The sequence below is a fragment of the Bos indicus x Bos taurus genome, chromosome 2, assembly GCF_003369695.1.
Source record: "Bos indicus x Bos taurus breed Angus x Brahman F1 hybrid chromosome 2, Bos_hybrid_MaternalHap_v2.0, whole genome shotgun sequence".
In the NCBI taxonomy this organism is placed as follows: domain Eukaryota; kingdom Metazoa; phylum Chordata; class Mammalia; order Artiodactyla; family Bovidae; genus Bos; species Bos indicus x Bos taurus.
Genome location: NC_040077.1, coordinates 70,660,134 through 70,682,557, shown reverse-complemented (window position 1 = coordinate 70,682,557; position 22,424 = coordinate 70,660,134). Strand labels below are relative to the sequence as shown.

At 42.2% G+C, this 22,424-nt stretch overlaps 1 protein-coding gene across 1 annotated transcript in view; it reads right to left on the bottom strand.

Annotated features, from left to right (window-relative positions):
* Nucleotides 1–20,524, bottom strand: part of MARCO (macrophage receptor with collagenous structure) — a 33,380-nt gene extending 12,856 nt beyond the window's left edge. The window contains exons 1-4 of the mRNA XM_027562277.1: nt 20,328–20,524; nt 5,620–5,721; nt 3,705–3,836; nt 2,266–2,310 (exon numbers count right to left, since the gene is read on the bottom strand). Coding sequence (XP_027418078.1) covers nt 2,266–2,310; nt 3,705–3,836; nt 5,620–5,721; nt 20,328–20,436 — 388 coding nt within the window. The 5' untranslated portion in view covers nt 20,437–20,524. The remainder of the gene's footprint in view (nt 1–2,265; nt 2,311–3,704; nt 3,837–5,619; nt 5,722–20,327) is intronic.
* Nucleotides 20,525–22,424: the final 1,900 nt, after the last annotated feature.

The following is a 22,424-nucleotide window of genomic DNA, read 5'->3' as shown; positions in this document are numbered from 1 at the left end:
ACCTGGTGCAAGTTATCTCCCTTCTGTTCCACCAAGAATTCTGCAGCCCCTCTCCCCCAGCCCCGCATCTGCCTGTTTCATTGTAGGGCAGACCCCAGTCTTAACTGTTTGTTCCTCCCTTACCTCAGCACAACTGGTTCTCCAGAAACCTTTGCCCCTTGGCCTCCATTCTTCTGATGGGTATCACTGACAGCAAGTCTATTTTCTCCTCCACAAGGACCTTTCTAGTATTTAAGGATGGCTGACATGTCCCCTATAGGGGCTCACTTCATGAAGGCAAGTACCCTCAGTTTCTTCTGATGTAGATAATTCCCACATGCCAGCTACAGTATCACACATCTTTTGTCTTATATTCATGTTGTAATCAATCCTCACTGAAGGTTGCTATTACTATCCCCCTTTTATAGGTGAGTTAATTGAGGTTCAGAGAGGTTACACAGCTAGTGAGCCATGTTCCAACCCAGATCTGTCTGACCTAGGAACTGAAATCCCTTTCTGCATTACAGGATCACTCACACTACCTACAATGTAGCGGAGTTTGAAAACAATGATTTCCAATCCTTATAGCTGTCCTGGAAAGCACATAAAATTTAATTAGTATTATTTTAATGTAATTGCCATTTTTTGCTGAAATGAAGTTAAATCTCAGTAAGCCAAGTGATGGTCACCCCAGCAAGCCACCCCAAGGGTGGTCTCTGGGAAGGCCAGGAGCCCAGGAGTATGAGCTGCTCAGTCGTGGCCAGAGCAGTGGGCCGTGCTTCTCAAAGCCTGTCCCCCACACCTCCAAAATCTGAATCCTCCACGGCCTCTAAAGCATCTCAAATGGTTCTTATTCATGGCCATTAGCTTGAGAAGCAGTGCTCTAGACCAAGTGCTGGCCATCAAGGGAAGATTCTAGATGCCTTATCAGCCCCTTTGTCCTCACTACCAGCGGTCTCCCCTCCTGACCCAGGCCCACCTCGGGCCCCACTTGGATCTCCCACCTTTTTCTTTCCTGAGTTCCCAGCACTGCCAGGCCTGCCCTTGCCACCAGTTATACATGGCAGGAGATTCTTCCCCCTCTCACTCTGTTCGCAGCTTTCCCATCCTGTCCTTTGCTCGCCTGGACAGAAGTGACCACCACTGTGCCCCTGGGATGCTTGGCTACCCACCACCCTCTGGGTGACCTTGCCCCTCCCTGGCCCTGAAGGCTGAGTGAGTGAGTGTGTATGAGTTTGTGGTAGGGGTGGTGAGTGCATGTGAGTGAGTGTGTGGGCGTGTATGCATGTGAGTGATGTGCACGTGTGAGCAGGTGCCCTAGTGTGACCGTGCATGTGTGATTGTGTGCCTGGGTGGGTCCCTGAACTCTCCTTCTACTGTTTGCCCATCCTCCATTCTGAAAACCTTCCTCAGTAAAACCCTGCTGGAGACTTAGAACACTAGGCCTGCTGGGATTTCCCCTTCTATTAAAATCCTTCCAAAAATTAGTTCCTGGAAAAAAAAAGTTTTCCCTCCTAACAAGTTTCCCTTCTGCAACTAGTGGTGTTTTTCTTTCTGTCTCGGTGTCCTGGAGACTTAGAGGCTCTCAGTGTATTTCCCCTTTTCTTGCAAATCCTCTCATTCTGCTCTTTCTTTAGTAACAGCTTTCTTGACATCTTTACAACTCAGCAGCCTCCACCCCTCTGGGGATTGGAGGTTTGAGAGTCTAAGTGAAGGTCAGAGTGGACTGTAACAGTGATGAAGCCCCTCTCCCCCAGGGGCCATCCAAGCCCCCACATCCGAGCCTTGCCGTGGCCATTGGTAAGGCACCTGAGCATATTAAAGCCACAGCCTAAAACACAGAGCCAATCATGGGCTTTGAATTATAATTTTAACTTCCCAGTAATCATCTGAAGCATTCTTATCCCCATTTTACAGACACAGAAACTGAGACCCAGAGAGGTAAAGGGGTGCTCCCCAGGTCGTGCAACCAGTCTATGGTGAAGGCAATTGTGTCAGACTCTGGAGTCTGGACCAATGAGCCTGACTGTCTCCAGGGATGCTCATAGGCTTGTACTCTGAGCACCAAGTCTCGCAGTGTCCTCACCCTTCCATCGACACCTAGGTGTCTCCTCCGTGAAGCAGGTACTTCCCAGCATCCCAGGACATGTAGGGTCTCACCCCAGGTGACCTCCCTCACACACAGACCCCGCTCGGAGTTCAGACTTTCAGGGTGGGGTGTGTGTGTGGCAGCTGCTCCGAGACAGGCTGCTGCCTGGCTGGCACACACACCCAGCCCCTGCTCACCTGCCTCTCCCTTGATTCCTGGTGGGCCTCGGGGTCCTGGAGGTCCTGGAAAGGAAAAGGAATTCAGAATGTAGCCTGGACAAGGAGGAGAAAAAGGATTATGGGGCCAGGAGACAGAGGTGGTTTCTATGACTTCTCTGTGAGCGGTCCTGGCAGGTGGGGAAGGCGAGGTCCACCCTGAGCCCCTTTGGACTGAAAGACCTAAGGAAAAGGAGCAGAGACACCATGCCCCAATGACCAAGGTGAGGATGACAGTGCCACTCACACCATCATTCACTCGACAAGTGTCATTGGGCACCATGGATCAGCCCAATGGCGTGGAAGGAAGAAAAGATGGAGTGCCTTCCCACAAGAAGCTCATGGCCCAGCAGGCAAAATTCAGTTGTATAGATGATGACTCCAGAGGGAGGTTGAGCCGGACAGACCCGGGTTTGAACAGCAGCACTGCCCCTTTAGCTGAGTGATCCTGGGCCTGACCTTCCATCGTTTGGAGCATCAGCTTTCTCTTCAGTGAACTAGGGTTCATATACCAGTTAAGCAGGGCTGTTCTGAGGCTGCCACATGGAAACCCACATGGAAAGCGTGCCCAGGCTCTGATAAATGGCACCCATCACTGCTGTCACCCATATCAGATCTTTCCCTTTCCAGGACTGCTTTGGGGATGACAGCCTCCCAAAGACTTGGATGGATGTGACGGGGCTCCTTATCCTGTCTTAGTCCATTCTGGCCACTATAACAACACATTATGGACTGGGGAGGTGGGGCTTAGCCAAAGAAATTCACTTCTTACAGTTTTGGAGGCTGGAAGCCCAAGACAAGGGGCCTGAGGGGTCGAGTGCAGGGGACTTCTGTGTGGCAGTCTGCCACCTCTGTCTGCGTCCCCACATGTGGGAGGAGCCAGGGTGCATTCTGGGGTCTCTTCTATAAGGGCAGGTCCAATGTCCTCTCCCCTCCATGGTACCTGCTTTGGCTAGACTGGCTTGGTGCCCACCGTTCCTCTCTCCAGCCACAGACTAGTATTAGTTTGCCACTTAGAAGTGGTCCTAGGAATTGCCCCAGGCTCTGCATTTTACCTGCCCTCCTGAGCATTCTGGGCTGGTCTGAGGGCTTTGTGACCCAGACCTGACCTTGGGATGGTTACTGAAGACCTTGGCTCTTGGATGTCATAATCATTTGGACAGGGTCCTTGGCTCCTAGCTTCCTGACCCCACTCTCTCCAGATCTGTCTGCAGCCACCCAGGGTGCCTGTAATTTCACGCCCTCCTCATTCAGTCTTTACCCCCTCTCTTGGCCTCCAGGGTCTCATGCCAGGCCAGGGTCTGGGAAGCCCCTCTGCCAAAGAAAGGAATTTGGGTCTAGAGACCCTCTTGTCCACACACAAGCAGCTCCCCGACTCCCATTCTCTCTGAAAAGTCCAAACTCAGTGGGGAGGGACCAACCTGGGATCTGAATAAAGTTGTCCATCCGCTGTTGTAGGGTCTCCAGCTTGGTGACGACTTGGGTGGGCTGGGCCTGCGTTTCATTGTTGTAGGCCATCTCCAGGACCCGGAGCCGCTTCTGCAGGTTTAGAACTGGACACCCCACACCCCAACCCTTCAGCATTCTTTTAGGGACTTCATTAAAGCCCAAGGCATTTGAACATAACCCTGACATTCTGTGTTATATGTGCATAACTCTGTAAGTTCTGACTATGTAAACACATGTTTTGTGTACTATGAGGACCTAGAGTAAGCACAGAGCTTTGTCTGTATCTGGCACATGGGCACTTCACACTCAGATGTTACATGTCCGTAGAACACACTGGCACAGTCTGTGCAGCCACTGCATCCATGATCAACCTGCATGCAGTTAAGAACTTTGTGCATGCTTGGGCATGAGTGCATGGCCACTAATATGCGGACCTGGCCTAATCATGTGAGGCATTAATATGTGTGTGATGTGTGCTTATGACAACTGGGCACATGACACGCTTGAGCAACTTCATGGTCTGTATGATAAAATCGCTTCCTGACCTAACCATTTGGACTGGGAGCACTTTGAAAGTCAAATAATGTTGAAACGAAACACTGATCAACAAAGCTCCTTCCTAAACCAGAATTGAAAGAGACACGTGTACCCCAATGTTCATCGCAGCACTGTTTATAATAGCCAGGACATGGAAGCAACCTAGATGTCCATCAGCAGACAAATGGATAAGAAAACTGTGGTATATATACACAATGGAATATTACTCAGCTATTAAAAGGACTACATCTTAATCAGTTCTAATGTGGTGGATGAAACTGGAGCCTATTATACAGAGTGAAGTAAGCCAGAAAGAAAAACACCAATACGGTATGCTGCTGCTACTGCTGCTAAGTCGCTTCAGTCGTGTCGGACTCTGTGCGACCCCATAGACAGCAGCCCACCAGGCTCTGCGGTCCCTGGGATTCTCCAGGCAAGAACACTGCAGTGGGTTGCCATTTCCTTCTCCATTGTGTGAAAGTGAAAAGTGAAAGTGAAGTCACTCAGTCGCATCCAACTCGTAGCGACCCCATGGACTGCAGCCCACCAGGCTCCTCCATTCATGGGATTTTCTAGGTAAGAGTACTGGAGTGGCTTGCCATTGCATATATATGGAATTTAGAAAGATGGTAACGATAACCCTGTATGCGAGACAGCAAAAGAGACACAGATATATAGAACAGTCTTTTGGACTCTGTGGGAGAAGGCGAGGGTGGGATGATTTGAGAGAATAGTGTTGAAACCTGTATAATATCATATGTGAAACAGATTGCCAGTCCAGGTTTTGTGCATGAGACAGGGTGCTCAGGGCTGGTGCACTGGGATGACTCAGAAGGATGGGATAGGGAGGGAGGTGGGAGGGGGTTCAGGATGGGGAACACATGTACACCGATGGCTGATTCATGTCAATGTATGGCAAAACCACTACAATATTGTAAAGTAACTAGCCTCCAATCAAAATAAATAAATTAAAAAAAACCAACCAAACAAGGCTCCTTCCCTCCCAGAGAGAGGGAATTCTTGATGTGAGATGCATAAGGCACACCTGTGTGAAATCACTGCCTCTTTCACTGCTTCAGACATACACATGTGTGGTCTATTTCTCCTTGCCTCCCTCTTCCCTGCCCCCTCACACACATACATACACACACACATGTAACACGTAACACACACTGCCCTTTCTGCTTTCCCCTCTCGTCCCCCCACCTCCCTGGCCTCCCAGGGCCTGAGAACTCTCTCCCAGCAGATGGGCAGCAGTGGCCCCAGGGCTCTCCCCTGAGCCTGCGTCCTCTGTCAGTTGGGGCCACATTGTTACCCAAGGAAGGACCAGACAGGACTCAGATGCTTTACCTTGTATCACCAAGAGCCCAGCGCCCGCAGTGAGCAGAACCAGGTACAAGATCACTAGGACCATGATGCAGTTCATTCCATTTCTCCTCTTGGGCTTTGGATCTGAAGTAGAACACAGGCAGAAAGCAGCTGCTAGAGAGAGTGGAGAGCAGAGGTCCCTAGCCTGGGCCCAAATCCCCTCTGGGTGAGCAAGGGGGTCTCCATGAAGTTCCATGAGGGGAAAGACACAAAGACCAATGACACCCAAATCCTCCCCTTGATCCTCCTTCCACAAGGCAAGAGGCCACTCGTTTGTGTGGCTGGTTGAAAAACACCTCTGCATATATTCCTTGCTGAAACAGCACGGTCCTTAAGCCAGATATTACATCAGCCTTGCTCATTGTAGAAGCCCCAGTGTGCCACCTGCTACAGGAGGTGCTCAATAGATATACATCAGATTAACCGATGAACTAACATATTTCAGTTTCAAAATTTTTGGAGGAAATGATTGTTCCCATTTTATAAGCAGTGAGTGAGGTTTGGAACAGTTGAAAAACCTATTAGGTTATCAGACAAGATCTGCACATTTTGTCCAGGCCTTTGCTTTCTTTTTCTTTAGATTTTTAAATTATGAAAGTAAAACATGCATAATATAATTTATCAAACAATATGGAGAGCATTTCAAGGATTAGTAATCTCATAATTAATCCCCTGAGGTCCTAGCCTGCTGAGGTAAGCTTCATTAGCTTTCTGGGATGCGGCCTTCCTCCCATTTCCCCTTCCGAACAAACCCGTATCCTCCTAGATGGACTGTTTCTCCTTTTAGTTTAACACTAACGATATCATGTTACAAATACATACTACTATAGCACCTGTGCTTATCATGTTGTGCTTATCACATGTGCTTTAGTAGTATGTAATCAACTAAAGCACATGTTGCTTCTGCAATGAAGAATTTTTCCATGGATTTCCTTCTAGTTTTCTCAGTAGACAGAGATTTAACTGTTCTCTGTATTAGTTGCTTCATATTCCTTAAAGACGCAAGGCTAGTCTCTGTCTATCACAGGGTGTCCTCTCTACCTGCATGCACCCCTGGAGTCTAGGCCCACATAGCAGCCTGAGTGAGTTCTCCAACACACATCCTGCCCCAGTCGCTCCCTTGTTTTCAGCCCTTGGGCTCACTGCCCTCAGGGCAAACACCTCCCCTGTGGGTACATGTAGCCTGGTCTCCAGCCAGCTCTCCTGTGGCCATGCCTCCACCCCTGATACTGACCAATGGTGAGCCCAGACCACTGGGGTTACACCCTTCTGACTTCAGATAGAGTATCTCCCCTGAATCCCAAGGAAGGAATATTTCTTCCTTCTTTGTGCATAACTAATTCTTACTCATCCTTTGGGAGCAGAGTAGAGACTTCCCTGCTCCAAGATAGATCCTCAGGCTCCCCTGGGATGGGTGGGACATTGCTCTTCTTCCCCACATCACTTTGTTTTTATCTGCTGTGACCCTGAGCACCTTGAACTATTTCTATATCTCAGTCTCCTCTATATGGCCTGGAAGTTCCTAAGGCTGCATTCCAGCATCAATATGATATGCTGGAAAAATGGCGACCGGCTAGTTGAATGGATGAATGAGTAGTCTGGGTGCCAAATACATGCAGAGTTGAACACTGCCAGTTTAAAAGTGTTGGGAGAGCATCAGAAATGGAACTTAAAACCTCAGGTACCGTATAGTCATGATAGTGAGAATGAGTAAGTGTGATAGGAAGCCTCACATTTAATAGAAGATGGTGGATGGCAAATACAGTCTCATAGACAGCACAAAATGTGATAAAACTTAACATGTGATGGGAATAGAAAGATAAACTATGTTTCAGAGACACACATATCATAGGTGCTAGAGGTAGGGGTGAGGGCCAGCATGGAAAATACAGGTATTTTCAACTACATGGTAGGAACATGGTGTAAGGCATTTGAAAAAGGATAACAAGAGGAAAAACAGACATGACGGGGAGGTGGGAGTAGTTCAGGTCCAAAATGCAGAATGCTTTTTAATTCAGAGCTATACTGGCATAAAGGCAAAGTATTTTAGAACTGGAAACTTTAAATCTGTAGGTTTTGTCTAACTTGCTCTGTACAAAGCAAAGGATATGATAAATTCTTTACCCCTATGTTGATCATTAACAGAGGCAGAAGATATTAAGAACAGGTGGCAAGAATACATAGAACTATACAAAAAAGATCTTAACGACCCAGATAACCATGAGGGTATGATCACTCACATAGAGCCAAATCAAGTGGGCCTTAGGAAGCTCGTTACGAACAAAGCTAGTGGAGGTGATGGAATTCCAGTTGAGCTATTTCAAATCCTAAAAGATGATGCTTTAAAGTGCTGTACTCAATATGCCAGAAAATTTGGTGATCACAGGACTGGAAAAAAGTCTGTTTTCATTCCAATCCCAAAGAAAGGCAATGACAAAGAGTGTTCAAACTACCACACAATTGCACTCATTTCACATACTAGCAAAGTAATGCTCAAAATTCTCCAAGCTAGGCTTCAACAGTATGTGAACTGAGAACTTCCAGATGTTCAAGCTGGATTTAGAAAGCAGAGGAACCAGAAATCAAATTAGCAACATTTGTTGGATCATCGAAAAAGCAAGAGAGTTCCAGAAAATCATCTACTTCCGCTTCACTGACCATGCTAAAGCTTTTAATTGTGTGGATCACAACAAACTGTGGAAAATTCTTAAAGAGGCGGGAATACAAGAACACTTTATTTGCCTCCTGAGAAATCTGTATACAGGTCAAGAAATAACAGTTAGGACCAGACATGGCACAATGCACTGGTTCCAAATTGGGAAAGGAGTACATCAAGGCTGTATATTGTCACCCTGTTTATTTAAATTATATGCAGAGTACATTGTGCAAAATGCCAGACTGGATGAAGCACAAGCTGGAGTCAAGATTAATGGGAGAAATATCAATAACCTCAGATATGCAGATGACACCATCCTTATGGCAAAAAGTGAAGAAAAATTAAAGAGCCTCTTGATGAAAGTGAAAGAGGAGAATGAAAAAGTTGCCTTAACACTCGACATTCAAAAAAACGAAGATCATGGCATCCAGTCCCATCATTTCATGGCAAATAGATGGAGAAACAATGGAAATAGTGACAAGCTTTATTTTGGGGGGCTCCAAAATCACTGCAGATGGTGACTGCAGCCATGAAATTAAAAGATGGTTGCCCCTTGGAAGCAAAGCTATGACCAACCTAGACAGCATATTAAAAAGCAGAGACATTACTCTGCCAAAAAAGGTCCATCTAGTCAAAGCTATGGTTTTTCCAGTAGTCATGTATGGATGTGAGAGTTGGACTATAAATAAAGCTGAGTGTTGAAGAATTGATGCTTTTGAACTGTGGTGTTGGAGAAGACTCTTGAGAGTCCCTTGGACTGCAAAGAGATCAAATCAGTCAGTCCTAAAGGAAATCAGTCCGAATATTCATCAGAAGGACTGATGCTGAAGCTGAATCTCCAATACTTTGGCTACCTGATGTGAAGAGCTGACTCACTGGAAAAGACCCTGAGATGGGAAAGATTGAAGGCAGGAGGAGAAGGGGACGACAGAGGATGAGATGGTTGGATGGCATCACCGACTCAATGGACATGAGTTTGAGCAAGCTCTGGGAGTGTGGTGTGCTTCAGTCCATTAGCGTTGCAAAGAGTTAGACACAACTGAGTAACTGAACTGACTGGTGTCGATCATTTCATCTCTTAGTGGTTAGAAGAAACTGTCAAGAATGATAGCCACAAAATGGGCCAGAATCTATTTAATAAACCTAAACAGTTTATGCAAGAAACTTAAACCTAAGATCATTGAGATGACACAAATGTTGGAATTATTCAATAAAATTTTAAAGCAGCCACCACAAAAATGCTTTAATGAGTACTTACAAACAAAACTTGAAAAAAAATCTCACAAAATAGAAGATATATAAAAGACTCAGATGGAAATTATATAATTTCAAAATGCCAAAAATCTTTTTTAAACATCACCACATTGGCTCAATAGTGTAATAAATATGACAAAAGAAAGAATCACTCAACTAAATGAGAACAATAGAAATTGCCCAACCTGAAAAGCAGAAAATCAACAACAAAACGACAAATAAACAGAGCCTCAGAGATGTGTGAGTCAATAAAAAAAGACACACACACACAAAACACATAATACTCATCACTGAAGTCCCAGAAAGAGTGTGAAGCCAAAAAAAAAAAAAAAAAAAAAACCTCAAAGAAATAATGGTAGCTGAAAATTTCTCAAATTTGATGAAAGACCCTACAGATCCAAGAAGTTGAGCAAATCCCAAACATGGTAAATTCAAAGAAATCTATATCAAGATACATAGGCAAAAATCTGAAAAATTTAGAGATAAAGAAAATTAAAAATCAAAAGAAAAAGAAAAAGTCTTGAAAACAGCCAGAGGGAAAGGAGAAATTACTTATAAAGAAATATCTATTTGGAATGTCAGCAGATTTTTCATCTGAAACCACAGAGATCAGCTAGAAGTGGCACAGTACTTTTTGTGTGCTGAAAGAAATTGTCAACCATGAATTCTATTCCTAGTGCATCCTTTAACAATGATCGGAAAATAGAAGTTCTCAGATGAAGGAAAACTAATAGAAATTATTGCTCATGAACTTACCTTTGAAGAATGGCTAAAGGAAATCTTCAAATAGAATGGCAATGATGTAGGAAAAGGTTTGACACCTCCAAAGGGAAGAACAGGAAAAGGGAAAGAAGAACGGGTAAAATACAAGGATATATGTTAGATTATCCTTTTCCTCACAGCTTTTAAAGATCACAATTGACGGTTGAAATAAATATATGATACCGTCTAATGTGGCTCTCAGTGTATGCAGAGGAAATACCTCAGACAATTCATTTTAAAAAGTGAAGACAATAAAAAGACATAAATGTAAATAAGATTTTTACACTTGACTCACAAAGTGATAAAATGTTGATACCACTGACTGTGCTAAGTTATGTATGTATATTGTAATGCACAGAGAAACCACTAAATAAACTATTCAAAGAGATGTACCACAAACAAACTATAAATAAATAAAAATGGAACTCTAAAAAGTGCTCAACCTATAGGAAGATAAGAAAAGAGAAACAGATGAATGGGAAATAGAAGAAACAAAGAGAAAACACAAACTAGGATGGCAGCTTTAAACCTAACGTACCTGTAATTACTTTCATAAATAATCTAACTTTACCAAGTACAGGGCAGAAATTGGCAAAGTGCATGAAAAGCTATGACCCTTTATAAGATGTCTATAAGAAACCAAACAGTAGAACTTCTATTCACATGAAACAGAATCGATATAGTTGAAAAGAGAAATGGACAAATCCTAGTTATAATTGTGGATATTAACACCCCATTCTCAGCAATTGATAGGAAATCAGCAAAAGTATAGAACAACTGAACACCAACAGGATCTAACATTTATAAAATGCTCCATGCAGCAACAGCAGAGTATGCATTCTCTCCATGCATACATGGAATATTTACTAAGACCATATCTTGAGTCATAAAACAAACCTCAACAAACTGTAAAAGAAATTAAAATTTACAGATATTCTCTGACAATAATGGAATCAAAATAGAAGATAATAATAGAAAAATCTTCAAACAATTGGAATCTTTTTTTAATTTCTAAATAATGCATGGATCATAGGAAAAATCTCAAAGATAAAAAATCTTAAAAAGAATTGAATGAAAGTGGAAATAAAAGATATCAAATTATGGAATGATTCTAAAGCAGCACTGGAAAGGAAATTCACAGCACTAAAAGTTTAAAATACAAATGAGGAAAGTTCTCAAATCAATAAACTAAGTCCTTACCTCAAGAAGACATAAAAGAAAAATAAATCATAAACAATCAGAAAAAAAAAAGAAATAATAAAGACCAGAGCAGAAATCAACGAGATTTAAAATAATACAAGGGAGAAAATGAAAAACTGAAAATCTGGTTGCTTGAATAAAATCAATAAAAATTGATAAAGCGCTATCAAGACTGACAAAGATAAAAAGAAAGAAGACACAAATCACCAATATCAAGAGTAAAACAGGATATATCACCACAGATGCTGCAGCCATTAAAAAGAAAACAAGAAAATACTACTAACTTTATGCTAACAACTTAGAAGGAATGAACCAATTCTTGAAAAATCACAAACTACCAAAACTCAACCAAGGTGAAAGAAATAATATAAATATCTATGCCTATTAAACAAGTTAATTTGTAATTTAAAATCTCTTATAAAAAGAAATATCCAGGTCCAATATCCTAACAAACCTTTAAGAAAAGAATTAACACTAAGTTCAGACAATCTCTTACGGTTTACAGAAGAGTAAAGAGCACTACTTCTTAACTCGTTTTGTAAGTATTATCGTAATATGAAAATCAAAGACAGTACAAAAAGAAAACTAAAGATCAATATGTCTCATGAATGTTGACACAAAAATCCTCAACAAAATAGCAGTAAACCATATCCAATAAAGCATTAAAAAGATTTATATACTAAATGGGATTTCCAGGTATGCATGACTGGTTTTCAATGTTAGAAAATCAATGTAGTCTACATATCAATAGACTAAAGAAGAAAAATCATGTAACTGTACAGTTAGTTAATGCAGAAAAAAGTACTTAACAAAATCCAATTCATGATAAACTGTCATAATTATCACTCTCATAATAAATAACACATTTATAATATAACTCTCAGAAAATTAGAAGAGAACATTCTCAAATTTTCTTTTTTAAAAAAGAGTATCAACAGCTATCTAAAGCTTACATCACTCTTTTTTCTTTTTTTGATGTAGACCATTTTTTAAAAGTCTTCATTGAATTTGTTACAATATTACTTCTGTTTTATGTTTTGGTTTTTTACTGGAGAAGCATGTAGGATCTCCATTCCCCAACTAGGGATTGAACCCACACCCCCTGCATTGCAAGGCTAAGTCTATACACTGGACTGCCAGGGGAGGCCCCCTGCTTATATCACTATTAATGGTTAGACAGAAAACTTTCCTCCTTAGACTGGGAACAAGGCAAGGATATGTGTTCTCACTCCCTTTTTCTATATACAACTGACAAACAAGTGGAAATCAAAATTTAAAACACACATTTATAATTGGTCTAAAGAAAATGAAATACTTTGATATAAATTTAACAAAATGTACACAAGATCAGTATGCCTGAAAGTTACAAAATTTTCATTTAAAAAAAAGCAACAAAGACCCAAAGAAATGTGGGAACATACCAAGTTCCTGGATTGTAAAACAACATAAAGATGTAAAGATGTCAGTTTTTGAACTATCTAGATGGACAGGGAGGCCTGGCGTGCTGCAACTCATGGGGTTTCAAAGAGTTGGACACGACTGAGTGACTGAACTGAACTGAGAGGTATAATATAATTCTTACAAAATCCAGCAAGGTTTTTGACGGTATAAATTTACCCCAAAATTTACATGGAAAGGCACAAGCCCCAGAATAGTTAAAATCATCTTGAAAAAGAAGAATAAAATGTGAGAAATAACATTATGTTTAGAGTTACAATAAATCTACAGTATCAAGACAGTGTGGTATTGGTGCAGGGATAGACATGTAGATTAATGGACAGAATGAAGAACACAGAAATAGACTCATACAAGTAAGTAAGTGTAAGTGTTAGTTGCTCAGTCGTGTACCACTCTTTGCGACCCCATCGACTGCAGCCCACCAGGCTCCTCTGTCCATAAGATTTTCCAGGCAAGGATAATGGAGTGGGTTGCCATTTCCTTCAAGTGTGCCCAACTGATTTTTGACAAAGGTGCAAAAGTAATTTACCTGAGGAAGGATAGTACTGATTGCTTCAATACCAGCAGATGGTATTGAAGCAGTTGGACATCCATAGGCAAAATAAACAAACCTTGACCTAAACTTCACATCAGCTCAAAATGAACCATGATATTACATTATAAAACTATCAAAGCTTTGGAATTACACATAGGAGAAATCTTTAGGACCCAGTGATAGGTAAAAAGTTCTCAGACTTGACACCAAAAGCACAATCCATAAAAGGAAATGTCAATAAATTGGACCCCAATAGAATTAAATACTTAGTTTAAAGTATTTAATTAAAGACTTTGTTAAGTGGATGAAATGACAAATTACAGACTGAGAAAGAATATTTGCAAACTGCATATCCAGCAAAGGATGTATATTTTGAGTATACAAAGAATTCTCAAAAAGTTTAGCTTTAGTTTAGCTTAGTAAAAAATAAAAATCCTATTAAAATATTGGCAAAAGACACAAAGAGACATTTCACTGAGGAGGGTATATAAGTGACAAACGAACACATAAAAGGATATTCAACATCATTCAGTTCAGTTCAGTTCAGTTGCTCAGTCATGTCCAACTCTTTGTGACCCCATGAATTGCAGCATGTCAAGCCTCCTTGTCCATTACTCAAACTCATGTACATTGAGCCAGTGATGCCATCCAGCCATCTCATCCTCTGTCGTCCCCTTCTCCTCTTGCCCCCAATCCCTCCCAGCATCAGGGTCTTTTCCAATGAGTCAACTCTTCGCATGAGGTGGCCAAAGTATTGGAGTTTCAGCCTCAGCATCAGTCCTTCCAATGAACACCCAGGGCTGGTCTCCTTTAGGATGGACTGGTTGGATCTCCTTGCAGTCCAAGGGACTCTCAAGAGTCTTCTCCAACACCACAGTTCAAAAACATCAATTCTTCGGTGCTCAGATTTCTTCACAGTCCAATTCTCACATTCATACATGACCACTGGAAAAACCATAGCCTTGACTAGACCGACCTTTGTTGGCAAAGTAATGTCTCTGCTTTTGAATATGCTATCTAGGTTGGTCATAACTTTCCTTCCAAGGAGTAAGCGTCTTTTAATTTCATGGCTGCAATCACCATCTGTAGTGATTTTGGAGCCCAGAAAAATAAAGTCTGACACTGATTCCACTGCTTCGCCATCTATTTCCCATGAAGTGATGGGACCAGATACCTTGATCTTAGTTTTCTGAATGTTGAGCTTTAAGCCAACTATTTCACTCAACATCATTAGCTACTAGGAAAATACAAATTAAAATTACAGTAAAGTATTACTATCACATGCTTATCAAAATGGCTAAAGTAAAAATAGTGATAACACCAATTGCTGGCAAGGATGCAGAGACAGTGAATCAGTTGTACACTGCTGATGGGAATGTAAAATGGAACATCCACACTTGAAAAACAGATCGACTGCTTTTTATAATACTAAACATACCTAGAATCCAGCAATTAATTGCACTTTTTGGCATTTTTCCCAGAGAAATGAAAATCTGTGCTTGCACAAAAACTTTTCCATAAATAAGCATAGCAGCTTTATTTGTAATGGCCCAAAACTGGAAACAACCCAAAAGTCTTTCAGTGGATGAATGGTTAAACCAATTGTGGTCCAGTCATATCACAAAATAATACTCAGTAAAACTCAGTAATAATAGAACCAACTATTGATACATACAACAACTTGGATGGATCTCAAAGGGAAAAAAAGCCGATCTTTAAAAAGTTACATACTTGTAGTTCATGTAACTTTCTTTAAATAGAAAAACTATAAAGAGGAGGAGCTGATTAGTGGTTGCTGGGGATAGTGATTGTTGGACAGGAGAGAAGGCATGTGTGTCTCTGAAATATACCATGAAGGAGATTCTGTGGTGATGAAATTGTTCTATATCTTGATTTTGGTAGTGGTTACGCAGGTATACACATCTGATAAAACTGTAGAGAACTACATTCACACACACAAATGAGTGCATGTAAAACTAAAGAAACCTACATACGCTCTGTGGATTGTATGAATATCAGTTCCCTGGTTGTCATATTGTACTGGAGTTATGTAAGATGTTACCACTGAAGAAAATGGGTGAAGGTCACAAAGACTTCCCTGTACATTATTTGCAACTTTCTGTGAAATTACAAATATTTCACAATAAAAAGTGGAAAAACACCTCTGGGTAGTCAGATTTTTAAAAAATGTTGAGAAATAAGGACATGACAAAACACAAAAGTCAGAGCAACAATGTGAAATGAAAGTAGTCCTTTCAGCAAGGCTGACCCTGCATAGACTCCAAAGCTAAAGTCTGTTCAGTTCAGTTCAGTTCAGTCGCTCAGTCGTGTCCGACTCTTTGCGACCCCGTGAATGACAGCACGCCAGGCCTCCCTGTCCATCACCAACTCCTGGAGTTCACTCAAACTCATGTCCATTGAACCGGTGATGCCATCCAGCCATCTCATCCTCTGTCGTCCCCTTCTCCTCCTGCCCCCGATCCCTCCCAGCATTAGGGTCTTTTTCAATGAGTCAACTCTTCGCATGAGGTGGCCAAAGTATTGGAGTTTCAGCCTCAGCATCAGTCCTTCCAATGAACACCCAGGGCTGGTCTCCTTTAGGATGGACTGGTTGGATCTCCTTGCAGTCCAAGGGACTCTCAAGAGTCTTCTTCAACACCACAGTTCAAAAGCATCAATTCTTTGGAGCTCAGCTTTCTTCACAGTCCAACTCTCACATCCATACATGACCACTGGAAAAACCATAGCCTTGACTAGACGGACCTTTGTTGGCAAAGTAATATCTCTGCTTTTCAATATACTATTTAGGTTGGTCATAACTTTCCTTCCAAGGAGTAAGCGTCTTTTAGTTTCATGTTAGCAGAATATTTAAAATTAACTTCAGAGCAGGAAGAAGGGACAGCTAGGTCCAGTGCTGGGGCCAATGCTCTATTTAATTAAAACAAACAATGCGTCCCCCCCCCCCCATAACTTCTCTATTTGTATTTTTTCTGGTCTTCTCTGTCAAGAAGGATGTTCTTCAGATGGAAATTTGTGGGAATAAATATCATGATGAAAGATACAAGACGTAAAATAATTGAGGGCTTTGCATGAGAGGGCTAGATTACATTCCACAGAAACCAGCAAGAGGATGCTGATCTGGTAACAGAAATTCAGATATCAGACCCATCCTGTAAGGAGAATGACAGTAAGATGTGAGCCAGAGAAATGCTCATATTTTCAAGAAAGTGAAAGAAGTACATTCCAGAAAGATATGGACCACAGAGGCTAGTGTGTATTCTGTAATTTGGGCTCAAATGCTCCATTGTTGAAGGGAAGAGGAACTGATATTTGTTCATAAAGGAAGACCTGGAGTTTCATTGTCTTAAGGGCAGCCAGAGTCTGCAGTCTGCGGAGCCTCTTCAGATAACTTAAGCAATCTTAAGTTGACAGAGAGATAAGTAGACAGATAGATGATGGATAGATAGATAGATGGACAGACAGATAAATGAGGATAGACAGATAGATGAGGCTGGAGCCACTTAGTGCTGAAGCAAATAGTTTTTTTTTAGTCTCAGTAAGCCCTGAGGGGGTACCGGTGTTACATAATCTCACAGTGAACATTATCCATAATGGTATTCATCTAGAAATTTCCATGCATTCCATGTTCTTTGTATGAGGAGATAGGAACTTGTGGATGCATTTAGGAAAATGTTCTCTCCAAACAGGGGTGATTGTGGTTAGATTTTTACATCATGGTATCTATAACCCCAGTCAGAAATCTAGGATTCACCTTTGACTTATGCATCATCCTCACTTGCCGTGACTCCCCTACTCTAGTCTTACTGATCTGACTTCTGTTTTTCCAGAGCATCCTCTCTTTTCCTTCCACACACCCACTGTCTCTCATCATCTCTGGCTGCCAAGCTCCTCTCTGTCCCCAGGGTTACTCTTTCCAACTCGTCCCCCATCTGTGAGGATAAGTAACTGAAGTGCAAATCACTGCCTCTCAGCCAACTTCAGTCTCTACAAAGCTCCCCATTGCCCTTGCCACCTACAAATTGGCATCTGCCATCTACCTCTACAAGGATTAAATAATGAGCCTCTGAAGCTGTTTTCAACACCCTCTGAAAGGAGTTCAGTGTGGAGGTCAAGAATGAGGCATTCTTGTACTCTGGGAAAAATGGTAGAATAGGTCTTCAGATAGATATTTATAGGATTAGATTTTATGAGCCCAATTCTTTCCTCACATCTGAAAAAGCACTAAAATCATTAACAGTGACATCTGCTCTTTGTGATTGGGAGCAAGCCTCTGCCAAAATATGTACTTGACTGCAAGTACCCCCTTCACTAAAATCATATAAAGCTCTGACCTTCCCCTTTGCCTCTTTGGAGCATTTTCTCAGAGCTATTTGAAATGCTATCTCCGGGGCTATTGACCTTATTTTGTCCCAAACAGCATTGAAATATATACATTTGTTGTTGTTGTGTTAGTAGCTCAGTTGTGTCTAACTCTTTGTGACCTCATAGACTATATAGCCCACTAGAATCCTCTGTCCATGGAATTCTCCAGGCAAGAATACTGGAGTGGGTAACCTTTCCCTTCTCCAGGGGATCTTCCTGACCCAGGGACTGAACCCTAGTCTCCCACATTGCAGACAGATTATTTATTATTTGAGCCACCAGGGAAGCCCCAAATATACATTACCATGTGTAAAATAGATAGCTAGTGGAAAGTTGCTGTATAACACGGGAAACTCAACCTAGTGCTCTGTGACAACCTAGAGGGTTGGGATGAGGGTGGGAGAGAGGCTCTAAAGGGAGGGGATATACTTATGAACTAAGATGGCTCAGCAGGAAAGAACCCACCTGCAATGAAGGAGATGTGACGGGAGTTGTGGATTCAATTCCTGGTTGGGAAAATCCCTGGAGAAGGAACTGTCAACCCACTCCAGTATTCTTACATGGAAAATCCCACAGATGCTCATGGGGTTGCAAAAGAGTGGAACACAGCATAATGACTAAACAACAACAATGGCTGATTCACATTGTTGTACAGCAGAGACCAATACATTATAAAGCAATTATCCCCCAATTGAAAAAAAATTAACTCACCACTCTCACATTGTGCATTTTTTTTTCAGTAGATGCTTTCAGGACAAGGTCAGGTTTAATTGGTCCTAATCTCAGCCCCCACTGAGTTTCTCCACCCAATTTTGAACCAAACAATACGGAGCTGTTTGTTTTTTTCTGAATATTCCTTGTGAAAGTATCACAAGCATGTGGTGCCCTACCCCTGTCCCAGCTTCCATTTACTTTCTCTAATGGATCCTCTTTATCCATTAAACTTTAGAAGAGATCTCAGCTCTGCCCTCCAGGGCCCCGCACCAGATTAGATCTGTCCATAAAGTCCTGTGCAAATCTCAGTGACAGTTGGTGACAAATTGTATAGCAATGAGTTATGGATAGGCTCACTCTGCCATCCTCCATCCATGTAGTCATGTACTATATCCTCCATCCTACATGAGGCCAGAGACTGGGTTGATTCTTGTCTATCATTTTGGAGCTGAGTACAGAGCTCAGCAGATAGTAGGTACTGAGTCTGTTTGATCACTTGACTTTGCTTGAACATTTTCAGTATCTTAAAAAGTTACATGTCCATAACGCTGCCTTCTCCAAAGTTCTGAATAGCCAATGATTATTAAAATCGTTTGTAATTCAGCCTTTATTGTTACCCCACTTGAGCACCTAAAGGCAGAGCACCAGACCCTTCATCTTTGTCACCCTATCCTTCCAGCCACTGACTTGCACAACAGTCCCTGGACAAGAGGGACAGTTAAGCCAGGGGACAGAACTGCAGTTGTTCCTACACATACAACTTCCAGAAAAGATGGAGAGTGGGAATGACTAATTGACTTGGAAGACAATTCCAAGAGGATATTCTGAAATAGGAAATCAGAGATCCCCTGTGGGAAGCACTCATTGGTGACTTTCAATGTTATGAGTTCTAGGAGATTTTTAAAAATATATCACCTGTGTAACATTGAGGGAGAAAATAAAACAACAGAGTTGACTGAATTGTAAACTCTGCGTTTAAGACAGACTAGTTATGCCACTATAACGTACTCTTTGTTGTTTAGTTGCTAAATCGTGTCTGACTCTTTTGTGACCCCATGTAGCCCACTAGGGCTGTAGCTCTAGGCTACATCATTTTGCGACTGTGGCCCACTAGGCTCCTCTGTCCATGGAATTTCCCAGGCAAGAATACTGAAGTGGGTTTCCATTTCCTTCTCCAGGGTATCTTCCTGACCCAGGGATCAAACCCGAGTCGCCTGCATTACAGGCGGATTCTTTACCACTGAGCCACTGAGGAAGCCCACAAGTAGAGAATGTGTTCCCTGAGCAACACATGAGTATTCACAGAAGCTATCTTAAAGAATTTTAACAGAATTGTATTAAATAAATATGACACTTAGCCTCAGTTTTGTAAAACTTTTTCATCCCTCTTGTTTTGCATTTTCCTTTTATTACAAACATCACAGACATAATCTGTGTGTCAATGAGACATTAGTAAAAAGGAGGGACATATAAAAAGCATTAGTATTAATGAAAGGGAAAAATATTTAAATACAATTTAAACGAGCTGTGAAACTAAAAAAAAGAAAACCCAACTGTATGCTAAAGACACTATTACTAGCGTTATACAAATTTCCAGTGGAAGCATTCCAGAAATGCATCATTGAATCTCTAAGGTGCAAACCTAGACTTTCAATGGACTTGTCTATTCCTATGTTGCCAAGAGAAAGACATCACAGGCAATGTCATTATTGGGGAGTAGTACTTTACCATTAACTTCGAATGTCTCCATCCTAGACAACATGGTTTGGTCGAGAGCCGTTCCGTCTTCAGTGCTAGCCGAGAGCTCTTTCTCCTTGAGAATTTCCTCATTTTCCATTGCTAAGGTTTATAGATGGCCAAAGTTCTGGAGCCAGCAGAAATGCTCTCCCCAAGAGGAACCACTTGGGGAGAGATTGTTCCCTTTTGACTACTGCTTCTACTTGTAGAGCACACAGGACTTCCTTTGACTCTGATTTCTGAATTTGCAAAATGTTTCCTGACATGGTCAGGATTAGGCATTTCTCAAAAATGGGCTATTCACACACGGAGTTCCTGCCTAGTGCAACTGCTTGTTAACGGGTATGGGGAGTTGGGGCACAAATCACAGGTCCCTGAAATCACTTGTTCTCAGTCCCTCAAAAGCAAAACCAATGACCCCCATCTCCTCTGCCTGTCCAGACCCTGCCTTCATCCCAGACCCAGCTTATTGTCATGGGACCTCTCCAACCCACAGTGAAACCTGACTCCTCTGACCTATTTCAATCCTTTGAGCTCATCCTTGCTACACAAAGTGTGGGCCATGGACCAGTATCGTTGGCATCACTTGGGAACTGTTATAAAGGCAGAGTCTCAGGTCCCACCCCATAGAGACTGAATCCAAATCTATAGTTTAACAAGGTCCCCAGGTAATGTATGTACACATTCAAGTTGAAGAAACACTGCTCTACCCCATATGTTTTAGCATTTAATTATGTTTCCTCTCATTGCTTTTCCATGTTCTCTCTGTGTGTGAAAGCGTGTGCTTTGTCTGGTCCCAATAAGATCTGAGCCCCTTAAGAGAAACCCCTTTGCTCTGTTCCCTACACCAGGTACTCTCTACCAGGGAGGTTATATAGCACAGTAGTTAACACATGGACCCTGAAAGCTTAAATGCCTGAGTTCCAATTTCACTTCCTGCAAGTGGTTGTGTGACCATGGGAAAGTCATGCCAGCTTTGAAGATCTCACTTTTCTTGTTCGTAAATTAAGGAAGGTGGTAATAATTTGTGTGTGCATTAAATGACTTAAATGGTGTAAGGTGGCCAGGGTGGCATCTGATGGGCAATGAACACTAACATTGTGCTACTGCTATTATCACTAGAGACATTGTGAACCCACTGGGTTCAGGGAGATGAAGGTAATAATAGCCTTTGCCTTAAGGGATATCAGTCCAGTATGCAGAATGGTTTTGGATACAACTGAATTCTAGAAAATTGATGTTGGTGATTGGAGCCCCTAGGAGGACAGGTGTGACCTGGAGGCAGAGAAGGCAGGCCTGGGAATGCCACAAAGAGCTTGTCCATTGGATCTGGGTTTGAAGGGGTGACTGGGGGTTAACTATAGAGGAGAATAAGGTGATGGCCTTGCAGGTGGGAAAAAATGGCAAGCATAGTATCACAGCAGCAGGACACTTGGAGGCAGAGGAATCATGGACCACTGGAATACTGGGGGCATGAGCTGTGATGTGGCAGGAGATAAAGCTCAACTAGACTAAGTCTCGTTCTTCAGCCAGTGGCATAGCAAAAAGCAAACTCAGGAAAAGGAGTTACTGACAGTGCCCTTCAAGGTAGAGGTCCCCACTTGCTCACAATTTCAACATTCAAGAGGTCACTGGTTTGGGCTGAGACTTAGAAGCAGAATCCAGGACAGGAAAGGTTAAAAGAGAGAATTGGCAGTGAGGAAATGAAGGCAGCTGGCAGCTCCAGTCACAAGTTTGGTAGTGGACTGTTCAAGAGGCCAGGGGCTATAAGGGCTTCCTCCATGGGCAGGAAATCTCCTGGCGAAAGGAACCCATTACTTGGGCTGCAGTGCCTCCCCTCTCTGCCTGGTTATCTCAGCTCTGGCCAAGGGCAGTCCTCACTCGTAGGGGTGCAGAATGGACTCTTTGGAAAATGCTTGTGTTAATTACGGAGTGTAGTCCTCTTTAGTGGGAACATTTAGTGGATATCAAGTATAGTCAACTAGCTCCAACTCTGGGGTCAGACAGACCTGGGACCCAAACTCTTTCACATACTTGTTGTGTGACCTCAGGTGATTGGCTTAGCTTCCCTGAACCTCAGCACAATGT